This window comes from Rhincodon typus, chromosome 9, assembly GCF_021869965.1.
Source record: "Rhincodon typus isolate 14 chromosome 9, sRhiTyp1.1, whole genome shotgun sequence".
In the NCBI taxonomy this organism is placed as follows: Eukaryota; Metazoa; Chordata; class Chondrichthyes; order Orectolobiformes; family Rhincodontidae; genus Rhincodon; species Rhincodon typus.
In genome coordinates, this window is record NC_063340.1 from 37,545,031 (window position 1) to 37,569,062 (window position 24,032).

The 24,032-nt window shown below is 40.1% G+C and overlaps 1 protein-coding gene across 3 annotated transcripts in view; it reads left to right on the forward strand.

The window, feature by feature from the left end:
* Positions 1-24,032, forward strand: part of usp34 (ubiquitin specific peptidase 34) — a 267,373-nt gene that overhangs the window by 150,017 nt on the left and 93,324 nt on the right. For all 3 annotated transcript variants that reach the window (XM_048600750.1, XM_048600752.1, XM_048600751.1), the window contains exons 41-46: positions 6,426-6,589; positions 17,042-17,107; positions 20,657-20,803; positions 20,897-20,953; positions 21,067-21,144; positions 22,108-22,202. In XM_048600750.1, coding sequence (XP_048456707.1) covers positions 6,426-6,589; positions 17,042-17,107; positions 20,657-20,803; positions 20,897-20,953; positions 21,067-21,144; positions 22,108-22,202 — 607 coding nt within the window. The remainder of the gene's footprint in view (positions 1-6,425; positions 6,590-17,041; positions 17,108-20,656; positions 20,804-20,896; positions 20,954-21,066; positions 21,145-22,107; positions 22,203-24,032) is intronic.

Genomic DNA, 24,032 nt, shown 5'->3' on the forward strand with positions numbered 1-24,032 from the left:
TCCATTCCCTTTGAAATAAAGACTGACATTTCATTTGCCTTTCCTATTACCAACTGAGCTCAGATGCCAGCTGTTTGTGATTCATGTACAAGGATCCCAAATCCCTCTGTTTTGTAGCTTTCTGCAGTCTTTCTCCATTTCTTACTCAAATCTATTCTTCCTACCAAAGTGCATGACCTTTAATTTTCTCACAAAATATATTCCATCTGCCAAGTTTTTGTCCACTCATTTAACTTGTCTGTAATCCTTTGCAGACTCTTTGTGTCATCCTCACCACTAGCCTTCCCACCTATTTTGTCATCTGCAAACTTGGTGATAGTATGTTCACTTTCTGCACCCAGCCATTAATTTTTTTTTTTTAATAATTGTGGCACCAGCACTGATCCCTGTGGCATTCCACATTACCGGTTGCCATCTGAAGATGCTTTTCATATCTCAAGTCCCTTCTGTTGTTAGCAAGTCCTCTATCCATGCTATCATACTAACTGCAACACCATGTGTCTCTATCTTAAGATACCATATATTATGGTATTTATCAAATCGCTTCTAAAAATCCAAATGTATTACATTCACTGCTTTCACTTTATCTATTTCTTTTGCTTGATGCATCCTCAAAGAATTTTACTAAATCTGTCAGTAATGATTTCCCCATTGTGAAGCTATGCTGGACTCTGATTAAATTATATATTTCTGATTACTCTACTGTTATATTGTTTATAATTGATTCTAACATTTTCTGAATAACAGATATTAAGTATTTACCTTTTATTTTGTTTCATTTTCCTTTTCAAATAAAGGTGTTACATTGGCAGTTCTCCAATTAGCAACACTCCCCCAGGAACATATCATTAAGTGTATAAGTCCTGTCCTGATTTGCCTTTCCAAAGTGCAGCACCCCACATTTATCTACATTAAAGTCATGGAAATCTGCAACAAGGAAACAGACCCTTTGGTCCAACTCGTCCATGCTGACCATATATCTTAAACTGATCTAATCCCATTTGCCAGCATTTGGCTCATATCCCTCTAAACCCTTCCTATTCATGTACCCATCCAGATACCTTTTAAATGTTGTAATTGTACCAGCTTCTACCACTTCCTCTGGCAGCTCATTCCATGCACGCACCAACCTCTGTGAAAACGTTGCGCCTTAGGTCCCTTTTAAATCTTTCCCCTCTCACCTTAAACCTGTGCCCTCTCGTTTTGGACTCCTCTACCCTGGGAAAAAGACCTTGTCTATTTACCCTATCCGCACCCATCATGATTTTATAAACTTTTATAAGATCATCCCTCAGCCTCCGACACTCCAGAGAAAATAGCTCCAAGTCTATGCAGCCTCTTACTTTGGCTGAAGCCCTCCAACTCTGGCAGCAGCCTAGTAAATCTGTTCTGAACCCTTTCAAGTTTCACAACATCCTTCTTATCGCAGGAAGACCAGAATTGAACGCAGTATTCCAATAGTGGCCTCACCAGTGACCTGTACAGCCGCAACATGACCTCCCAACTCTTATACTCAATACACTGACCAATAAAGGCAAGCATACTAAATGCCCTTTTCACTATCCTGTTGAAGTGCAACTACACTTCTAAGGAATCAAGAACCTGCACCCCAAGGCCTCTGTTTGGCAACACTCCCCAGGACCATACTGTTAAGTGTATAAGTCCTGTCCTGATTTGCCTTTTCAGTGCAGACCTCACATCTATCTACATTAAACTCCACCGCCACTCCTCAGCCCATTTGATCAAGATCCCATTGTACTCTGAGGTAACCTTCGCTGTGCACTACAACACCAATTTTGGTGTCATCTGAAAATTTACTAGCCATACTTACTGTATTCACATCGAGGTCATTTATATAAATGACAAAAAGCAGTGGACCAGCACCGATCCTCGTGGCACACTGCTGGGCACAAGCTTCCAGTCTGAAAAGCAACCCTCCACCAGAGTGCATCCACTGTCTCTATGACCGCTTCTATTAGTATCCTAGAATGTATCCCATTGCGTCAGGGAACTTATCAGACTTTAACCCCATTAGTTTTCCAAGCACTTCATCCCTAATGATGGTTGCATGGTAAAATAGGGCTGAGTCAGCACGGCTTCGTCAAGGGGCAGTCATGCCTGACAAATTTGTTAGAATTCTTGGACGAGGTAGTGAGCAAGTTAGACAAATGAGAGATAGTGGATGTGATCTATTTGGGTTTCCAGAAAACAAGGTTTCACATATGAGGTTGGTAAATGACATAAGAGCCCACGGCATTAGGGGCAAGGTACTGGCATGGATAGAGGATTGCCTGACTGGCAGAAAGCAGAGAGTGGGGATAAAGAAGTCTTTTTCAGCATGGCAGCCAGTGACTATGTAGTTCCTCAGGGGCCAGTGTTGGGAAACAGTTATTTGCATTATAGATTAATAACCTGGATGAAGGAACTGAAAGCATTTTTGCTAAATTTGCAGGTGACATAAGGATAGATGGAGAGACATGTAATGTTGAGGAAGCAAGTAGATTGCAGAAGGACTTCGGACAGGCTAGGAGAATGGGCAAAGAAATAGCAGATGAATTATAATGGGAAACTGTGAGGTTGTGCACTTTGGTAGGAAAAATAGAGGCATAGACTATCTTCTAACTGAGGAAAGGCTTTGGAAATCTGAAGTATAAAGGGACTTGGGAGTCTTAGTTCAGGATTCTCTTAAGGTTGACATTGAGGTTCACTTGGCAGTTAGGAAGGTAAATGCAGTGTTAGCATTTGTTTAAAGCGGGCTAGAATCTGAGAGCAGGAATGTACTGCTGAAGCTGTAGGCTCTAGTCAGACTGCATTTGGAACATTGTGAGCAGTTTTGAGCTCTGCATCTAAGGAAGGATGTGATGTCGTTGGAGGGGATCCAGAGGTGTTTTACAAGATTGATCCCAAGAATGAAGGCCTGTCATATGAGGAGCATTTGAGGACTCTGGGTCTGTACTCGAAGTTTAGAAGGATGAGGCGGGGGGATGGGAATCTCATTGAAACTTGCAGAATCTTGCAAGGTCTGGTTAGAGTGCATGTGGCAAAGATATCTCCACTAGAAGAAAAGACTAGAATCTGAGGGCACAGCATCACAGTAAAAGGATAACCCTTTAGGACTGAGGTGAGGTGGAATTTCTTCAGCCAGAAGGTTAATCTGTGGAACTCATTGCTGTAGAGGGATGTGGAGACTAAGTCATTGAATTTATTAAAGACTGAGGTTTTTGATTAATAAGAAGATCAAGGCCTATCAAAAAAAGGCAGGAGAATGGGCTTGAGAAACACATTAGGCATGTTCGAACTGCAGAACAGACGCTGGCCGAATGGCTTAATTTTGCTCCTATATTGTAGTTATTTCCGCTCGCCTTTTTGCCCCTTGCTTATTTAGTAATTGGGGAATGCTGTCAGTATCTTCTACTGTGAGCACCAATGTGAAGTATCTATTCAATTCCTCCGCTTTTCTTAGTTCCTCATTGTTATTTCTGTAGCCTTGTTCTCTAAGGGGCCTATGTTAACCTTTTACCTTTTTTTTTGTTTTTTTTTCAATATTTAAAGCAGCTGCTACTGTCCATCTTGATGTTACTTGTAAATTTCCCCTCAATGTTTATTTTCGTGGGTTATTTTTATGGTCTACCTTTGGTTTTTAAAACCTTACCAATCCCCTGGCTTATCAGTAATCTTTGCCTTGTTTTGTATTTGATGCCATAACTTCCCTGGTTAACTATAGTTGCTCTATCCCTTTCCAAGAATCCTTTCTCCTCATTGGTATATATCCTTGCTGTGAGCTACAACCATTTTCTTAAGCGCCTGCCATTGTTCCTCAACTATCTTTAGTGCTAAACTCCTCTTGCAGTCCACTCCAGCTAGCTGTGCCTTCATGCCTTTGAGTAATTACTCATGTTTAAGCTTAGTATAGTTTCTAATTCAAGTTCCTCCCTCTCAAACCGAGTGCTAAGTTCATTATGGTCACTGTTTCAAAGAGGATCTTTTACTCTGACGTTATTTTAAGAAACCCATCTCATTACTCATCACCGGATCTAAAATAGTCTGATCAGGGCTGGCAACATCTGTGGAAAGAAAACCGAGTTAATGTCTCAGGTCCAGTGAACCTTCTTCAGAACTGATTGTAGCTAGGAAAAAATGGTATACATGCTGAAAACGGGGTCGGTTGGATGGGAGGAATGAACAGATAGACAGAGATAGGGCCAAAAGTGAGAGAATAACTTAGGTAGACAAAGGGATGAATGATAGTATGCCAGGGAGAAAAATTGCTGATAATGGGAATGATCAGTAGGTGAAAATAAGTTGGCTGTGCTGAAAACAGCCTGTGTCAAGGCGGCCTGATGTGTCGTAGTGGGTGGAGGACACGAATGCTGTTCAAGTTCTAAAATTATTGAACTCGATATTGATTCCTGAAGATTACAGGGACCCCAAGCAAAAATGAGATGCTGTTCCTCCACCTTACGCTGAGCCTTGCTGGAGCACTGCAGCAAGCCTGAAACAATTGTTGACTAGGAAACATGATTGTGTGTTGACGTGGCAGACAACTGCAAGTTCAGGACCATTTTTGTGGACAGAACATAGATGTTTTGCAAAGTGGTCACACAGTCTGCATTTCTCTTCTCCACTGTGGAGGAGACCACATCGTTAACAGCTAATACAATAGATTAGATTGAGTGAAGTACAAGTAAATCGCTGTTTCATCTGGAAGGTGTGTCTGGAGCCTTGGAATGTGAGCAGAGGAAAAGTAAATGGACAAATGTTGCACCTTCTGTGATTGCAAAGGAAAGTGCTGTGAGTGTGTGGAGTGGACCAGAGTGTTCTGGAGGGAACAATCCCTGCAAAATGCTGATGAGAGGGGAGTGAAATATGTGTTCCTTGGTGGCATACTGCTGGAGATGGCAGAAAGGTGGCTCATGATTGTTTGGATGCAGATGCTGCTGGGGTGGAAAATGATGACCGGGTAGATCCTATTGGTGGTGTGGGAGGAAAAAGAAAGAGTAAGGGCAGAAGCACAGGAAGTGGGTCGAACATAAGAACCGTGTCAACCATGTTGGCGGGAAATTCTTGGTTGAGGTAAAAGGCAGACATTTCTAAGGCACTCCCTGTAGAAGATGGCTTCATTGGAACAGATACGATGTATGGGATAGAATCTTTACAGGAGCAAAGTGTAAGGATGTATAGTCCAGGTAATTGTGCGAGTTAGTACGTTTTTAGTGGATATTGGAGGCCATCCTATCTGCAGAAATGTAAACACAGATGTCAGGGAAGGGAGGAGTCAGATGGACAGGTGAAGGTGAGAGGACAATGTAAATTGAAAGCGAAATTGATAAATTTTTCCAATTCTGAATGAGAGAGGGAAGTAGCGCTGATGATGCCATTGATGTAATTGAGAAAAAATGTTGTGGGAAGGGACTCGAGTAGGATTGGAACAAGGAATTTTCTGTGTACCCCACAAGAGGTGAGCATAAGTGCGGCGTAACTAGGATTTCCTAAATTTTGAAGTCTGGAAGGAATAGCAATACAGGTTTCTGACTTTTTGGAGGAACTTCCAAGTGATAGTGTTTGCACAACAATATGCTTATGCTCCTTGGCACAAATGGGTGGAAGTGGGGTGAGGATACAATCTAAACTTTGAGGACAGTGGAAAAACTGAAAGATGAAGAAGTTCATTGCAGACTGCAAAAGGGTTTGCCCTACTTCTGTTATTAAGATATTAGTATAGATGGACCAATGAAGCCTCTGGGCAGTAGTCATGACCAAAGTGTTGGTGGTAAATTAAGCAGTGAAGGTGCCATTTAGCCCGAAGGAGAGATGACTGGATTTTCCTTTGTTAATGACCGCCAAACCAAGATTTAAATGGAACACGAACATTACCTGCCACCTATCTACCCAATCAGAAATGTTAGCCAAGTCCTACCCATTAAAGATGGTCTTAATGTGAAGAGAATATTGTCCTTTTGCACACTTCCAGCTGTTTTAAATATGCATTATGGTACAAGTTGCATAGCAAAGCATGCACAAAATTACAGTCTGTTGAATGTTCCAGCATTTTGTTTTGAGTATTAACATCATTGGATAAACTTTACCTTGCCTGAATTTTCTCATCCACGACATCATCTACCCATGCATGTTTTAGTTTCCAATATTCCATAGACATTGCTCACTGCATGCTTCTGGCCACTATAATGTCAAGGTTATTTTTTAATTTTCAGCTTTTTTGATTATAATAAATTCTTGTACTGCTTCAAAGACAAAAAATTAGTATAGTTCCTATAATGTATTTGATTTCTGAAAGAAATTAGCATAAATAAAAGATAAAATTATGATTTATGATGAATATTTCATTGATTTGCACAAGTTTGATACAATGTATAATGAACTATGGCAGAATAATTTTGAATTAAACTTGATTTTCTTTAATATAGCATCTCATGCACCATACAAGTGGGATTATTGGCCTCATGATGATGTGCGGGCTGAGTGCAGGTTTGTGGGTTTGACGAATCTTGGAGCAACCTGTTACTTAGCTTCCACAATCCAACAGCTGTATATGATACCGGAGGCCAGACAGGCCATCTTTACGGCTAAAGTGAGTACTGTCGAAAAATGACAACTAATTGATGTATATAGCAATCTGAGTATGTTGATTAATCCAGTCAAGAATTAATCCAAAAGTTAAAGTATGTTAAATGAAAGAACTTTGTTATAAGCAGTAAAATTTTCAGTGACCACGGATGTGCAACAAGTCTTGCAGTGCCTTGCAGTTCCTAGAACAAAGATGGTGCTGCCAGTCAAATCACATGGCAGGGTGGAGACAAACTTCTGAGCATTAGCTCCCTGTCACTGAAACCCATTGATATTTCTCCTATTGTTGTGGTGATGGAAATATTATTAACGGTGAAATTTATAACTTTTAAGAGAAATTCAGCTCAATAAGATATAAATGTTTATTCCATTCATAAGACTCAAAGCTTGGCCAGGTTGTTTGGACAGGGTGAATATGAAGCAGCTGTTCCCCCTTAGTTCAGGGGTTAATAACAAGGAGGCATAATTATAAAGTGAATGGCAAGAGGTTTAGAAGGGATTTGAAGAAAAGTTGTTTGTCACTCAGAGGGTGATGGGAATGTGGAGTGTACTGCCTGGGAGGGTGGTAGGGATGAGAAACCTCTCAACTTTAAGTATGTGGATGAACACTTGAAGTGTCATAAAATTCAAGCCTATGGGCCAAGTGCTAGTAAGTCAGATTAGTGTAGATAGGTCAGTACACACTTGATGGGTTGAAGGTCCTCTTCTATGCTATATGACTCTCAGTGATTGTCAGCTTAGTGGTTTCTGCTTCATTTTGAACTGTTCAGAATTTCATGACAGTTTGACAGAACTGACCTGTTACTGTGTCAAGTTATTAAACTTGCATCACTGTATGCTAAGGTATTCATACAAGATACTCTTTATATTTTCTAAGGGATTTTCTTCCAATCTCAGCATAACTGTCTATTAACATTTTTCATGAATAAGAAATAGGAACAGTTTGAACGATATTGGAAAGTTCCAGATGTTAAACTGGGATGGTTGCACCCACAGACAGACCAGTTTTTCTGTTAATTAAAATTGTTTCCATTAAGTATTGATGGATTACATACCTGCCTAATTAATTCAGGGAAGTGATTGTTTCAGCATCTGCAGGTGTCTGACATTCAGCTGCATGTTCACATAGGGACCACAGTGAGCATCAGCATTGTGGTGACAGCATCTGCTTGTTCACAGATGCATCCTGGCAAAGAAGGGTCTGTTGCAGCTCTGTGACATCTCTGGGGTGGAGGGGGGGTTGTCTGCACAAGCAGTAGTGATCTTTGCCACTCAGCTTACTATTGAGGGCATAGACTCTGAAAAAATTTAAAATAATTCATTTGTTATGATCCAACATAAATTTTAAGCTCTTCCATGGTTTTTTTTTTTTTAGCCTTGATTTTGTCTTGGGAAAAGCAGACGACATTGTTTGTTTGTACCAGGATTGAGATTCTGATTGTTCACTCATGGAATTTCATCACTTAAAATGATTTTCTGACAACCACAGTTTTATTTTTCATGTATATGATCAAACACTGGTTTTGTCCTGTTTGTATCTGATCTCCCCACATCTTTTGGATTCTGGAAAAATACCAGCAGATTGGAAAACTGCCAGTGTGACACAGTTAATCAAAAAGGGAGGGAGGCAAAAAATGGGTAACTATAGGTCGGTTAGCCTAAAAGACCTACCTATTAAGGAAGAATGCAGTTTAGCCTGGGTGAGCTTGTTTCTGCAGTCAAGTCTTGTGCATAATAGATTGATTTGTGAAGATTGGTCTTTTGAGCTGCTGGTGTATTGAAAGCCACAGTTGTGCATTCTATCCCTCGCAGAGAGGGGAAATTGTAGAAGGAGATAATGAAGAAGCCTTTTCATTTGTTTATGATGGAACCAACGTGATTAAATTGGCGGGGGGAGGATAAGAATAGTTTTATTGGAACATGTAGTCATGTGCCATCTATTCAATATTTGTGTCTGCCTATGTGTTCTGCTATTTATTTTAGCGAAGGTTGAATAAGAAATTAACCTGTTTTTGTGTAGTAGTGCCAGTATTCTCCGAAAACTAGAGCTGGTAAGCTATCTAATCTTAATTTATTTTAAAATGGTTTCAGTTTATTACTTCAAAACTTTTAGCACTACGTTTCACCTTTTTTACTTCAGATTATCAAGAATCTCCTTTTTTTAATGTAAAGTGTTTGAATTATGAAGTAGGCTGTGCGTAATACTTGGGTACTTGATTTCCTTGGCAATTTTCTTTTTGTTAACTGTTTGTCAACTCCCTGTTTGCCTACCATTCCATGGGCAGTTATAATTGTTCTAATGCCTTGCTGAAGTGGCAGATGTACATGTAAATCGGTGTTGGCAAGCTGATTATTTTGTTGAGGGAATTGCATCCAGGCCTGCTCCACATTAATTTAATGCGAGTACTTTTAAAGAGGTCGCATCGATCAGCTTCGTGTTCAGAATTGAAAAAAAGGCAAGGAAGAAACCTCACAGAATAGGCAAAGCAGCCAGCAAGTTCATATCAGTTATCCAAATGTTGAAGCATTTTACACATTTGTAACAGTTAAACATGCAAGCACAGAACTCATTGCATGGGATATAATTTGACTCAGTTGCTTTAGATGTTGTATGAAACCTTTGATAAATTACCACAATGGAGATTGAAAAACACTGTTGCAGAAATAAATGGAAGATGAAAAGTAAATGAACATAGATGCAGTGAACAAAGGAAAGTTACTGGAAAAGCTCAGCAGGTATGGCAGCATCTGTGAAGGAAAAAGTAGAGTTAACATTTTGGGTCCAGTGACCCTTCCTCAGAACTGATGGTAGCTGGGAAAACATCAGTTTATACGCAGAAGAAAGGGGAGGGGAATGGGGTAGGGAGTAGACAATAGGATAGAGCCTAAAGAGAGAGAAGAGCAGTTGGACAGAGTTGATAACGATCAGGCTGGGAGGGTGAATAGTTGTTAATGGGGACTATTAGTGACTAATAACAGGTAGTGTGTAATGGCAGGCTATGTGATAACAAGGCCTGGTGTGTGGGGTAGGGGGCTAGGACATGGGAGAGTTTAGGCTGTAAAATTATTGAACTTGATACTGAGTCCGGAGGGCTGCAGGGTCCCCAAGCGGAAAATGAGGTGGTGTTCTTCTAGCTTGTGTTGAGCTTCACTAGAATACTGCAGCAAGCCATAGAGAGACATGTTGATCAGGGAACAGGTTGGTGCGTTAAAATGGCAGGCAATGGGTAGTTCAGGGTCTTTTTTGCAAGCAGAACGTAGATGTTCTGCGAAGCGGTCACCTAGTCTACGCTTCGTTTCCCCAATATAGAAGAGACCATTTTGTGAGCAGCGAATGCAGCAGATCCAACCTATCTCCCTCTGAACTGACTGCCATCCATGCACTCAGATCTAGCCCTGACTTTGTTATTAAGGGTGGTGCTGTTGTAGTCTGGCGTACTGACTTCTACCTTGCAGAGGCTGAGCGCCAACTCTCCGATTACCTCCTCTGACCTTCCCCGGACCGTGACCCCACCATGGCACATCAGGCTATTGTATCTACTATGGTAACTGATCTCATTTCATTTGGTTGTTCTCCCTCCACCCAGCTTCCAAGCTGATAGACCCCAGACCCGCACAACTCACTTCTACGTCCTCCCAAAAATCCACAAACAGGACTGTTTGGGCAGACCCATTGTTTCAACCTGCTCCTGCCCCACAGAACTCATCTCTTCCTTCCTTGACTCAGTCTTCTCACCCTTGGTCCAATCCCTGCCCACATACGTCCATGATTTCTCTGATGCCTTACACCGGTTTCAAAACTTTCAGTTTGCCGGTTCCAACTACCTCCTCTTTACCATGGACGTGGAATCCCCTTATACGTCCGTTCCCCACCAGGAGGGTCTTAGGGCTGTCCGCTTCTTCCTGTAGCAAAGACTTAAACCACCCCAACCCACCCACCACTACCCTCCTCAGCTTGGCCGAGCTCATCCTCACCCTCAACAACTTCTCTTTTAACTTCTCTCATTTTCTTCAGGTAAGAGGGGTGGCCATGGGTACCCGTATGGGCCCCAGTTATGCCTGTCTCTTTATGGGGTACGTGGAACATTCCTTGTTCCCGTCCTATTCTGGCCCCCACCCACAACTCTTTCTCCGATACATCGATGATATCATTGCTGCTTCTCTCTCTCATCCGGAATTGGAAAACTTAATCAATTTCACCTCCAATTTCCACCCTGCTCTCACTTTCACCTGGTCTATCTCTGACTCCTCCCTTCCCTTCCTTGACATTTCTGGTTCCATTTCTGGGGATAGACTGGCCACTAATATCCACTACAAACCCACTGACTCCCACAGCTACCTGGACTATACATCCTCACACCCCACTTCCTGTAAAGACTCCATCCCATTCTCTCAGTTCCTCCGTCTCCTTTGTATACGTTCAGATGAGGCCAACTTCGACAAAGGAGCCTCTGAAATGTCCACCTTCTTCCTCAACCAAGGATTCCCCAGCTCTGTGGTCGACAGGGCCCTCAACCAGCTTCAACCCATCTCCCACACTTCAGCCCTGACCCCTTCTCTTCCCTCCCGTAACACCGATAGGGTTCCCCTTATCCTTAGCTATCATCCCACCAGCATCCACATCCAGAAAATCATCGGGTGTCATTTCTGCCACCTCCAGCAGTATGCCACCACCAGACACATATTCCCCTCCCCTCCCTTGTCCACCTTCCGCTGGGACCGTTCCCTCTGGGACACGCTGGTCCACACTTCCTTCAACCCCAACACTCCCACCCACAGCACCTTCCCCTGTAACCGGCAAAGGTGCAACACCTGCCCGTTTACCTCCTCCATCCCCACTATCTAAGGGCCCAAACATACCTTCCAAGTGAAGCAACTTTTGACCTGCACTTCCCAGAATCTAGTCTACTGCATTCGCTGCTCACAGTGTGGTCTCCTCTACACTGGGGAAATGAAGCGTAGACTAGGTGATCGCTTCACAGAACATCTACGTTGTGCTCACAAAAAAGACCCTGAACTACCCGTTGCCTGCCGCTTTAACGCACCACCCTGTTCTCTGACCAACATGTCTGTCTGTGGCTCGCTGCAGTGACATAGCGAAGCTCAACGCAAGCTAGAAGAACAACACCTCATTTTTCGCTTGGGGACCCTGCAGCCCCCCAACCCCACACACCAGGCCTTGCTATCACATAGCCTGCCATTACACAATACCTATTATTATTCACTAATAGTCCCCATTAACAACTATTTACCCTCCCAGCCTGATCGTTATCAACTCTTTGTCTGTCCAATTGCTGTTCTCTCTCTTTAGGCTCTCTCCTATCATTTACTCCCTACCCCATCCCCGTCCCCTTTTTTTTGCATATAAACTGACGTTTTCCCAGCCGCCCTCAGTTCTGAGGAAGGGCCACTGGACCCGAAATGTTAACTCTGTTTTTCCCTTCGCAGATGCCAGACCTGCTGAGCTTTTCCAGCAACTTTGTTTTTGTTCCTGATTTACAGCATCTGCAGTTCTTTCGGTTTTATATAGACACAGAGTGGTTGTTTTCCCGTGAGACAGTCTAGAATTGCAGTTCATAGTTTTAGGGTGGCAGATTTAACTCAGAGGTAAGGAGAATTTATTTCTGTCAAAGGGTCACGAATCTATGGAATTCACTACTCCAGAGTGCATGTGACAGCAGAACAGTGAATAAAGTTAAGAGGGAGATGAAAAGATTCTGAATTAATCAAGCAAGTCTCAACCAGAGTGCATAGTGTGGAACTAGTAGATGTGTTGTATTTAGACTTCCAGAAGGCTTCTGAAAAGGTAACTCTCAAAAGGTTAAGTCATCAGATAAGAGTTGGAGACAGTATATTAGCATGATAGAATTGGTTAATAGGCGGGAAAAGACGAGTGGGGGTAAGGAGTTCTTTTTCAGGTTGGCAACCAGTGGGGTTCCTGTGCCGGAACCATAACTGTTTACGATATATATTAATGACTTGGAAGAAGGAAGCCAATGTTCTGTTGCTGATGACAGAAAAATAGGTAGAAAGGCAGGTTGCGAAAATAAGAGAAGCAGTCTGCAGAGAGGTATTGATAGGTTAAGTAAGGGGGCAAAAATTTGGCAAATGGGGTATAAACATGGGAAAATGTAAAATTGTTCATTTTGCAACGGAGAACAAAAGAACAATATTATTTAAATGGTGGAAAAACTTTAGAAAGCTACAGAATTTGGGAATATTTGTGCAAGGAAACACAGAAAGCTAGCACACAGGTGCAGCAGGAATTCAGGAAGGCTAATGGAATGTTGGCTGTTATTTCAAGAGGATTGGCATATGAGCATAGTAGGGAAGTCTTACTGAAACTGTACAAGATGCTGGTGAGACCATGACTGGAATACTGTGAGCAGTTTGGTCCCCTTATTTAAGGAAAGATATTATTTCATGGATGAACCTGTGGATCTCAGCTTGGATCCTGCCTTCATAAATATGCATTATCCAGCTATGGATAAATTGATCAGTGATCATGATTAACTCATTCTACCTCCCATCCAGAGATTGAGCACAAAGGACTGGCATGTCAACTGTAGTATGTCAACCTCTGGGATCAGCCTTTACACCAGCTAACAGTTAAACATTAAACTGTTTAACAAGCTGCATTGTGTGCAACCCATCCTCGTCTTTTTCATCCTAAAGAAGACTGAACTGGCTAAGAACTCCAGAAATGACAAGCATTCCATGATTGGAAGCCACATGGTGGCTCATGGAGTGTTTGCTTATGTCAGTTGTTGAATGAAGGAGGCTGTACTTGCTGTCATCACTCGAGTATTGCTGACACTTCAGTTGGGTTAATAGGGGAGTTGGTGGCCTATTGAGATTTTCACAGGGCTAGTAATCCACAGGCCAAAGCTAATGCTGTAGGGACATGAGCTGAAATCACACCCTAGCATCTGCTGGAATTTAAATTTTATTAATAAATGCTACCATGAAAACATGGTCATTCGTTACAATCCATCTACTTTTCCAATACCCTTGAGGGAAGGAAATCTTCTGTCATTGCCTGGTTTTGCCCCACATGTGACTCCAGACTCTCAGCAATATGGTTGACTCTTAAATGGCATCCAAATGAAAGCCGTCCAGTTGTATATGCAGTATACTGTTGCAATATCTAAAAGGAATGAAACTGGATGTACCATATAGCATTGACCTAGATAACAGAATTGGCAGTGACAGACCCAGTCCTTGCAACTTTGTAAAGTAATCCTTTCTAACACCTGAGAGCTGGTGCTGACACTGTCTCATAAACCAGTCAAGCAACAGCCTAACATCATCATACTCATGCAATCATTGTTGGGCCTGTCCTGTTGGTGGGACAGGACATAAATGAGATGACAGCACAGATTCCAACGTGCCCCCGAACCCAAAAAAAATCCTTCTAACCTCCAAGTACAGATCCAGAGTCCTCAACTGCTGCTCATATGACAAGCCCTTCATCCCCAGATTCATTCTTGTAAACACCCTCTGTATCCTGTCCAATGTCAGCACATCTAAATGCGATCTGACCAGATCCTTACACAGCCTCAGCAGTACAGGCTCTGCTGTGTATTCCAGCCCTCTTAAAATGAAAACTAATATTGCATTTGCCTTTCTAACCACCGACTGAACCCACGTGTTAATCTTAAAAGAATCCTCAACTAGAACGCCCAAGTCTCTTTGTAGTTCAGAATTCGGAAGCATTTCCTTTTATTAAATAGCCTATGCCTCTAGTTTTCCCATGAAAATATACAAGTTCATACTTGGCCACATTGTATTCCACCTGCCACTTCTTTGCCCACTTACCTAGCATGTCCAAGTCTTTTTGCAGCCTCGTCGCTTCCTCGACACTACCTGTCCATCCACATTTGAGTCACCAGCAAACTTAGCAACAATGCTGTCAGCTCCTTTGTCTAGATTGTTAGTCTTTGGAGTTCTGTCCCTGTAATACTTCAGTCATTGCAATCAAAACAGAGGTTCATAGTTTTCTAAACATTAAAGAGATACGTGAGTAGAGCAGAAAATAGACATTGATGTAGAAGACCATCTGTGAATGGTCAGGCCCAAGGGGCCAAATGTCCCACACCTCTTTGCCACATTTATGTATCATTCTTTGTCCGAACTCCTTTTTAATTTAGCAGGATTATGATTACTACCACTGAAATGTTCTCCCCACTCATCGTTTTCACCTGCCCAGATTCATTCTCGAAAATTAAATCAGAAATGGCCATTCTCTTGCTGGCCTTGCTACATACAATGGCTAAAATAATTTTCCTGAATACATTTTAAGAATTCTTCTGTGCCTGTTCAAGTGAATTTACCCTAGTTTGTATTTCTCAGAATTATTTCTATATATTTAGTCTTCCGTTTTCTCAGATTCCCTGGGGTCTGCAGTATACTCCCTCTAATGTGGCCCCTTTTTTTCTTTCTTTGATTAATTTAGATGGTCTGATTTGATGTAATTACGGCATATCATCCCTCCTCGAGCCATGCTTGTTTCTTGGAACAGCATTTCAAACCACTCTTTCACGCCCCCCCCCCTCAATTTTTTTTGATGTATCTTTAATTTTATCTGAAAGCAGTGTAACCAGAAACACTGAGCTGCCATTTCTCCACTTCCTTAATCCATAATTTGTAATGGTGATGATTTTTGGTTGCTTTCCTCATTGCCTGCTGTCTAAAGGCTGTGTTCTTTAGGGCTTGGTCAGTTTTGGTGTCACTCAGCTAATCATAATGATGGACCTAAAGTCCCACCTAAAATATATTCTGTGATCTTACCACCCTCAGTATTTTCTCCCAAGTGTTGCTCGATGTAGAGGAGTACTGACCTAAAGCCTTATTGCTTAATGGGGCCAGGGGTCAATACTGAGAACTTCCACAGCAACTCCTTCCTGACCATATGCCACTGTACCACTACCTTGGGTGGGTTGGTGGTGCAGGGCATAACCATGGATGGTGATGGTCATCTCTGAGAAATTGTAAGGTACGATACTGTGCATATGACTGTAAGGCTGTTGTTTGACTAGTCAGCAGGACAGTTCTCCGAATTTTGGAACAAGCCCTCCAGATGTTGGTAAGGAGAGCTTTGTATGGTTGGGTTTACCATTGATATTTCTGGTGCCGATGTCAATTCCAGGTGGCCTGTCCATTTCCATTCCTTTAACATACAACTGTATATCCAAACTAAAGCAGTTTCGCTTGAAAATATTTTCATATCTGTTAGCCTGGGACCATATGGTCAATCTCAACTTCGATAGCATGCAGCCACAGACACAAACCCATTTTTGTGACGTTCTTGTTTTACATTGGCTACAATTAATCTATTACACATAATGGTCATTACCCATAACTAAATTACGACTAATTGTTGAAAAAATAGGTTCAGTTTCCATGGTCTCAGAACAGCAAAATTCTTTGCCTCCTCAGAATAATTTTCCAAATTGACATTTCCTAATCAGGATTGCAAATTTTATCAGATTTTTTTAGTCAATTTAGTCTTTGAGCTTTTACCTATGATCTTTGGCACTTCTCCTTGGAGTCTTGGTCCGGGAAAAGGTAAGATGTGTGCTAGAGGTATCTCTGGATCATTTAAACTTCAAGTTAGGAAGATAGAGTGATTTTTCTTTTACTGGGGAAAGAAGAATTGAGTTGAGAATAGATTCGAGATATTTCTAACTGTGGAAAAACGAAAATATAAGCAGATTATGGAGGTACATATTAGAAACTGGAGTAATACTTGTTATTTATGAAGATCAGAATGAAACTAAGAAGTAAATACACTTTTCACAATCTTATGACATTGTGAAATGTTCCATTCCAAAGAAAAGAAGAAACATCGTTAAATCTAGCACAGGTTTCAGATTTTAAAGATAAATATACATACAGATAATTACATAGTCTTCAGAATGTATGTTCACATCCTGCTGGGGGCAATAGAATGTAATTTCTGGTATGCTTGCTGCCTTCATGGCAAATTCCTGACCCAATACTATTTTTCACCCGACTCTTCTCACCACATATCCTGTTCAGCATACCCTCTGACTGAATCGGTATTATTGTTAAGGCGGATTTGACCTTAATTATTTTTGTGTGGTGTGGTACTGCCATGTTCAAAGCAGCAGCATTTGGTAGGTAGAACATCTCAATTATCTGGAATATAACAGGTGAGTTAAAAAGGATGAAATAGTCAGTTTCAATTCATGGAGGCAATGCAGAAATTCATTGAAATGTATATAATAATTGGAGTGATACGTTTAAGCAGGCAGTTTAAGTGAATTCTGCACTTTGTATTTGCCAACTTTGACCCATGCATGGGAAGTTTAAATGAACCTCGCAGTTTATGCTTGGTGTTTTTGTTAAAATTAGTTCATTATTTCTGTCCAGAGGTATGCGATTCAAGTGGCAGCACCTATTTTAATTTTTTTTTGCCTTCTTCCGTTCTTAGTACTCAGACGACATAAAGCATAAAACAACACTACTGGAACTACAAAAGATGTTCACGTATCTCATGGTGAGTATTTTATTGGCTTATAAGTAGGCATACAAAAACAAAGTGTTGCGGATGCTACAAATCTAAAAAATGGTATTTGAAAATACTTAACAGAATATGCTTTACAGGTAAGGTGCATCTATAGAGTGAGAGGCAGATTTAACATTTCATGTCTGTGATCTGCCGTCAACCTTAGGAATGTGATGAATTTGGAAAAGCTAGGAACTGAATGAGCTTGGAAATGTTAGGAAAGCAATGAGCTTGTGGCAAGTGAGAACAAGTAAGGTAGGATAAAGAACAAATGGAAAGCTAGTTGATAGTACAAAATTTGCATATTGCTGGAAAAAGACATTTTGTCAAAGGCTTTTATCTTGCACTCATCAGGACAACTTGCAAGAAGAATCAAAGTAAAGAGAAACAACGTTTATACTGTAGAGGAGGAGATTGGTTGGCAAGTGAATTCTGAGGTATTGACAACTAAGTTAGGATTGTCAGTTTGATTCGCGGTGTGGGGCACTTGCGCGTACTGGAAGCTACATATATTAACGCCTAGGGCCCTGTTCTTTGCAGGCAAAAAGAACATGTACATATACTGCACCTGGTTCAACTCGACTCAAATTAGGTGACAGCCGTTCTCTGGTTAATTTCTCAGGGCAGTTCCTTGACCAATCAGTGTCAACCTGCCTGGTTTATCGGTCAGTCATCATGAATTGGTGGATCTCCATGACAATGCCTCTACCAATCAGCAAGCTCCTTTCATACAGTGTAAATGTTGTTTTCTCTTTTTGGCATTTTTGTGAATGTCCTGTTGAGTGCAAGACAGAAAACTTTGACAAAATATTTTTTTCCCAGCAATGGGAATGGAAGTTTTCTAATAGAGTGGAGGACAGGAGAGATTGTGATATAAGTATGTGATGGTCATGGTGCAAGCCCAAAATGAGTGGAAACGCAATAAACAATGTGTCTAAAGCAACATAAAAACACAAAATGCTGCAAATACTCAGTAGGCCAGAAAATATCAATGGAGAAGAACAGAATTAACGGTTCAAGTCGATTGTTCATTAACTGAGTTGCCGTTCATAGGTGTTGCCTGACATGTTGATAATTTCCAGCATATTCCCTTTTTTCAGTTTTTCATTTCCAATATCTATTGTATATTGCTTTATATATGTGTCCAAAGGAGGTTTCAATGATAGGACCATGAGCAGCTGCTGGCCAAAAGTAAAAAGGAAAATGAATGAGAAACAAAAAAATCAAAACTTCAAACGAGAAGGAAACAAAATGGGGATTAAGGTCTAAAGTTGTTGAATTCAGTGTTGGAGTCCAGATGGTGTAAATGCCCAATTGAATGATAAGACCAGAAGATGCAAGAGCAGAGTAAGGCATTCAGCCTATCGAGTCTGCTCAGCCATGCAATGAGATAATGGCTGATCTGATCCTCAACTCTTTTTTTTCTCCCCCCTCCCAAAACCCTTGATTCTCATGCTGATTAAATATATTCAAGAGATAGACAGATTTTTAATGACACAAGCTCAATAGGCCTCTGGGGAAAAGAATTCCATAGATTCCCTGCCCTCCGAGAAAAGAAATTCTTCTTCAGCTCCATCTCAAATGTACAACCCCTTATTCTGAGACTATGCTGTCTTGTCCTAACCTCTCCCACAAGGGGAAACAACCCTTTCACAACTAGCTTGTCAAGTCTGCTACATATAGTGTACGCCACCTCTCATTCTTCTATATTCCAACAAGTGCAGGCCCTATCTACTTAACCTGTCGTCCTAAGAGAGCTTCTGCTTTCCTGGTATAAGCCTTTTGAACCTACTGTGGACTACTTCCAATGCAAGTATCTGTTTTCTTTGATAGGGGCCCAAAACTGTTCACAATCTGTTCCAGTTGTGGTCTGACTCGTGCAATATATAGTTTTTGCAAAACCTTCCTACTTTTAAACTCTATCCTCTTTGAAATAAAGGCTAACATTCCATTTACCTTCCTTATTGCCTGCTGAAATTGAATGCTAGCTTTTTGAGATTCCATGAGGATTCCATCCCTGTTCCATACCTTTCTGCGCACTTTCTCCATTTAAAAATATACAGCTCGTTTTATTCTTCCTCCCGAAATGAATAACCTGTCTGCAAAGATGAAGCTTCTGTTGATGTGTACTGCAAGAGACTGAGGACAGGAAGATCAGAGTTGAGAAAGATGCAAAATTACAATGGCAGCCAACCAAATGCTTGGAGTCAGATTTTTATCTCTTACAAGTTTTGTTGAAAGGTCACAGACCTGAAACATTAACTTTCTCATTCCAAAGATCCTGTCAGACGAGTTGAGTTTTTTTTCAATAATTTCAATTTCAGTTTGTTACAATCAGCGACTTGCTATACTGTAAGAGGAACCCCTTTCGGCTCAGCATATTTGCACCAACTCTGTTTGAGTCCTGTAACCTTGTTTTCCCTGTAACCCTGTACGTTTTATTCAAACACTTGTTTAATGGCTCTTAAATGCAACATCGCACATCTTGGCAGTACTTTACAGAATATAATCGCTCACTGTGGGAAGAAGTTTTGTTTCTTGCATCGCAGTTGGTCTTTTGCAAGTTACTTTGTATCTATGTCCTTTCATTCTAGATTCTTTTATGAGTGGGACTAGTTTTTCCCTATCTACTCTGTCCAGACCTCTTGAAAACTACCATCTTAGCCTTCTCTTCTACATGACTTCTTCAATCTATTTTCATTGCTGAAGTTTCTCATGTGAAACTATTATTGTAAACCTGTTCTACATGTTTTCCAATTAGTTCACATTCTCCTCAAAAATGTGGCACCCTCAAATGCACAGTGTTCCATCTGAAGTCTAATTAGTGTTTTTCATGAGCTCAGCAAAATTCCTTGATCTTAGGATACTGTATACTTCAATATTTCTACCTTTCACCTTTAATTATTTATGTATGTATACACCCAAGTCACTCTGTTCTTTCTTATATTTTATTTTATGCTGCCACTCTTTAGTATCCACTTTGCTGCTGTCCCTTTTAGTCGATGAGCTATAAGTTTTGCTCAGAGGTCTGCTATGTGCGATAGTATTAAATAACTCTTCAAAGTCCATGTTCATCACATATTGAATATTGTACTCAATTCTCTGTTTTCTCTCCAATAAACTCTTGCAACTTCATTAAACTTGATTTTCTCAACAAGAAATTTTCACACTGGATTTCGTTTTTTCTTTTAAACAGTCATCCTAAGCCTTTAATATAATAATCATCATTGCTTAAATGTTCCCTTACTGATACTTGATCTACTTGTTACACCTCATTCTCAAGAACCCTATCTAGTTGTGCTTCCTTTCTTATTGGACTAGATGCATTGCTGTAGAAACCTCTCCCAAACATAATCTACGAATGCTTGTCCCTTCTGGTCTTTGATACCACTATCTCAGTCTACATTGGGATCATTAAAGTCTCCCATTATAACTACGCTATAATGTTTTAAACTGTCTGTAATAAGAATTGATATTGATGCTAGCAATGAATTTAACATTCTAAATGACCAATTTCTTTTGAAATATCTGATTGTTTAGGAAAGTGAGCGCAAAGCATATAATCCAAGACCCTTCTGCAAAACTTATACTATGGACAAACAACCATTGAACACAGGAGAACAGAAAGATATGACTGAATTTTTCACTGACCTGATTACAAAAATTGAAGAAATGTCCCCTGAACTGGTAAATTTGAAATACATTTTTGTAGTTGTTTAACACCATAAACGGAAGGCCGACATTGTCTAAAAGTATCCTCTTGACTTTTTTTTAAATTAGAAAAACACAGTGAAAAGCTTATTTGGAGGGGTTATAACAAATAACGTGGTGTCATTGGTAAGTGTACTTACCTTTTTGAACATTCAGAAGGTTAAGTAAACATTTTTTAATTATGAAAATAAATTGTCTCTGATAAATACTAAAGTTGTAACTTTTTTTTTAAAATTCAGGATTGTGAGCATGTTAGCCAGACAGCTGAGGAGTTCTACACAGTTAGATGCCAAGTGGCTGATATGAAAAACATTTATGTGAGTTACGTCTAACTTTCTAAGATGAAACAACGGAATATGTGAATTAACAAAGATAAAATTAAGATAAATGATTTTCAATGGCCCCTAAACTGGAAGCATTGCAAGACAATTCACCATCCTCATCATAAATCCTCATGTCACACTTGTTTAATATTTTCTGAATAAAATATACATGATGTTGAATAATGTTGTAAAGCCCTCTTATTATTTTGAAAATCTTAAAAGTTCATAAGTGTCAGTTTTTCATTCTTAGAAATAATGACTCCTTTAAAACCCTTAGTCATGTTTCTTGTCATAAGAAATAGACTTTTTGCAATAGAAAGAATGAGCATTTTAAAAAAGGTGTTCAGAATTATGTTGCCTTCTTATCACATTAGTACTTTATTCACCAGAAGAGAAAATATGTCATGATTAAATTAAAATTGTAACGTACTTATTAATGTGAATTTGATTAGTGCTTAAAATATCTTGAAGTCAGTGGACCATGTTGTTAGCTGTACAGTACAATATTTATTTTAGACATACTTTTCTGACTCTGCTGTGGCCCACTTGGTAGCACTCTTGCTACTGAGGCACAAGCTTCCAGGTTCAAATCCAACTCTAGGGTTTGCACACAAAATTGATGCTAACACAGTTCAGTGTGGAAGGAGTGCTGCACTGTTAGAGGTACCACCTTTGGATGAGATATTAAACCAAGGCACCAATTGTCTGCTCAGATAGGTGTAAAAGGTCCCATGGCATAATTTCCAAGAAGAGTAGGCAAAGTCTCAGTTATTTTCTCAGTTATTTTGGCTGATATGTGTCCTTAAATCAGCATCACAAAAGAACAGATTATCTTATCCTGATCACGTTGTGGAAGTTTGCTGTGTGCCTTCACTTCAAAAAGTACTTTTCATAAAGTGCTTTGAAATGTGTGGTAATTATGAAATGTGTTTTATAAATATGTGTTTCACTTTCTAGGAGTCGCTTGATGAAGTTACTATCAAAGATACTCTGGAAGGTGATAATATGTACACTTGTTCCCAATGTGGAAAGAAAGTACGGGCTGAGAAAAGGTTCGATTTCGCAGCAAATATATTTACATACTTTAATTTAACTGCTCCACAGGAATGTCCTTCACTGTATGGCATTTTTACATTGCTAAAATAAGAACAAAGTTGAATCTTTGCACCTCTCATTCATCAGGAGTGAACATGCAAGAAACAAAACTTAATAATAATTTATTTCATCTATTTCATACAGCATGAAAGAGAGTACTGACTAATTGGACCATAGTTAGCATGGAGATACAGCAGGAACTGCCAGTCTTATCTGATTAAACTTGTACCCGTCTAGTAGACACTCTGCTTAGTTAAGCGTTTCCCTGAGGAGTGAAGCAAGGATTGACAGTCTCTATAGTTCTTTGACTGCTCTTGGTCTACATTACTAGTCTGAGTTAGCAAAGATTAACACTTCCTGCTGCAACTCGTGCCAATCATGATTCAGTCAGCTAGTACCTTGTCATGCTGAACAAATTGCGTAGGGGGTCAGTTAGTTCCCTTGGCTGGACAACTGGTTTGTGATACAGAACGATGCCAGCAGTGTGGGTTCAATTCCTGCACTGGCTGAGGTTACCATGAAAGTCCCTCCTCCTTAACTTCTCTCCTCACCTGAAGTCTGGTGACGCTCAGGTTAAGCCAATGCCAGTTGTCTCTCTTCAATGAAAAATCAGCCCTATGGTCTGGTAGGACTATGGTGAGTTTACTTTTACCTTTATAAATTTCTATTCCCTTTTGCCAGCTTGGTTTCTTATGTGTCAATCCTCAGTCTAGAGTTGGAGCAATGACCAACATCGTGGGAAAGCACTATTAATAAGAGATGAAATGAGGACATTTGTGAGAGTCAGTCTGGGTTCAGATAATGTTGAGTCCATTTGGGCGGAGGTTTGAAAAAATATAACAAGAGAAATAAGACATTGTTAAGAGTAGTGTACAGACCTAAAAACAGTAGTCACTTTGTAGGAAAGGCTATAAATCCAACAAAAAAAAGGTGTGTATAAAAAAAAAAGCAAAAGTTATTGGTGATTTTAATCTTTATGCTGATTAGTTTAATCCAATTGGAAATGATAGCTACAACAACAAAGTCATAGCTTTTTCAAGAGCCATAGGTCTAGGGAGCAGGCTATCTTGGATATGGTAATGGGTAATGAGGCAGGTTTAATAAATTATCTCGGTATAATATCCCCTAAATAGTGGTCCATAACATGATAGAATTTAACATTCAGTTCGAGAGCGAGAAACTTAGGATGGAAACAACAGTGTTTATTTTATAGGGAATTTAAATGAAATGAAGATAGAGTTAGCTAAAGCGAACTGGTTGGATAGATTAGCAGGGATGATAGTAAGCAAGCAATGGCAGGCATTTAAGGAGGTAATTCATGACTTTCAGCAAAAATACATCCCAGTAAGGAGGAAAGATTCTGAGAGAAGGATAAACCAACCATGGCTAACCAAGGAAGTTAAAGAGAATATTAAGTTGAATGGAAAAGCATAAGAGGCACAAAGTCAGTCTTAGCCCTGTAGATTTGGATAAATTCAGAATCTAGCAAAGGAACACTAAAAGGATGAAAAGATAAAAAGAAAATAAACTACGGGATCAAACTAGTGAAGAATATAAAAACTTACAATAAGAGCTTCTCTAAATATATAAAAAAGAATAGAGGGGTCAAAGTGAGCTTACACCCTTTTGAATCTAGGGAGATAGTTATGGGGAGCAAGGAAATGGCAGAATTTTAAAGGCTGATGATAAATATCAGTTTAACCATAGAAGAAACTTCGGTCATCCCATGAAGAATACAGGGAGGAATTAATTACCATCACCATCACTAAAATATTAGACAAACCAAT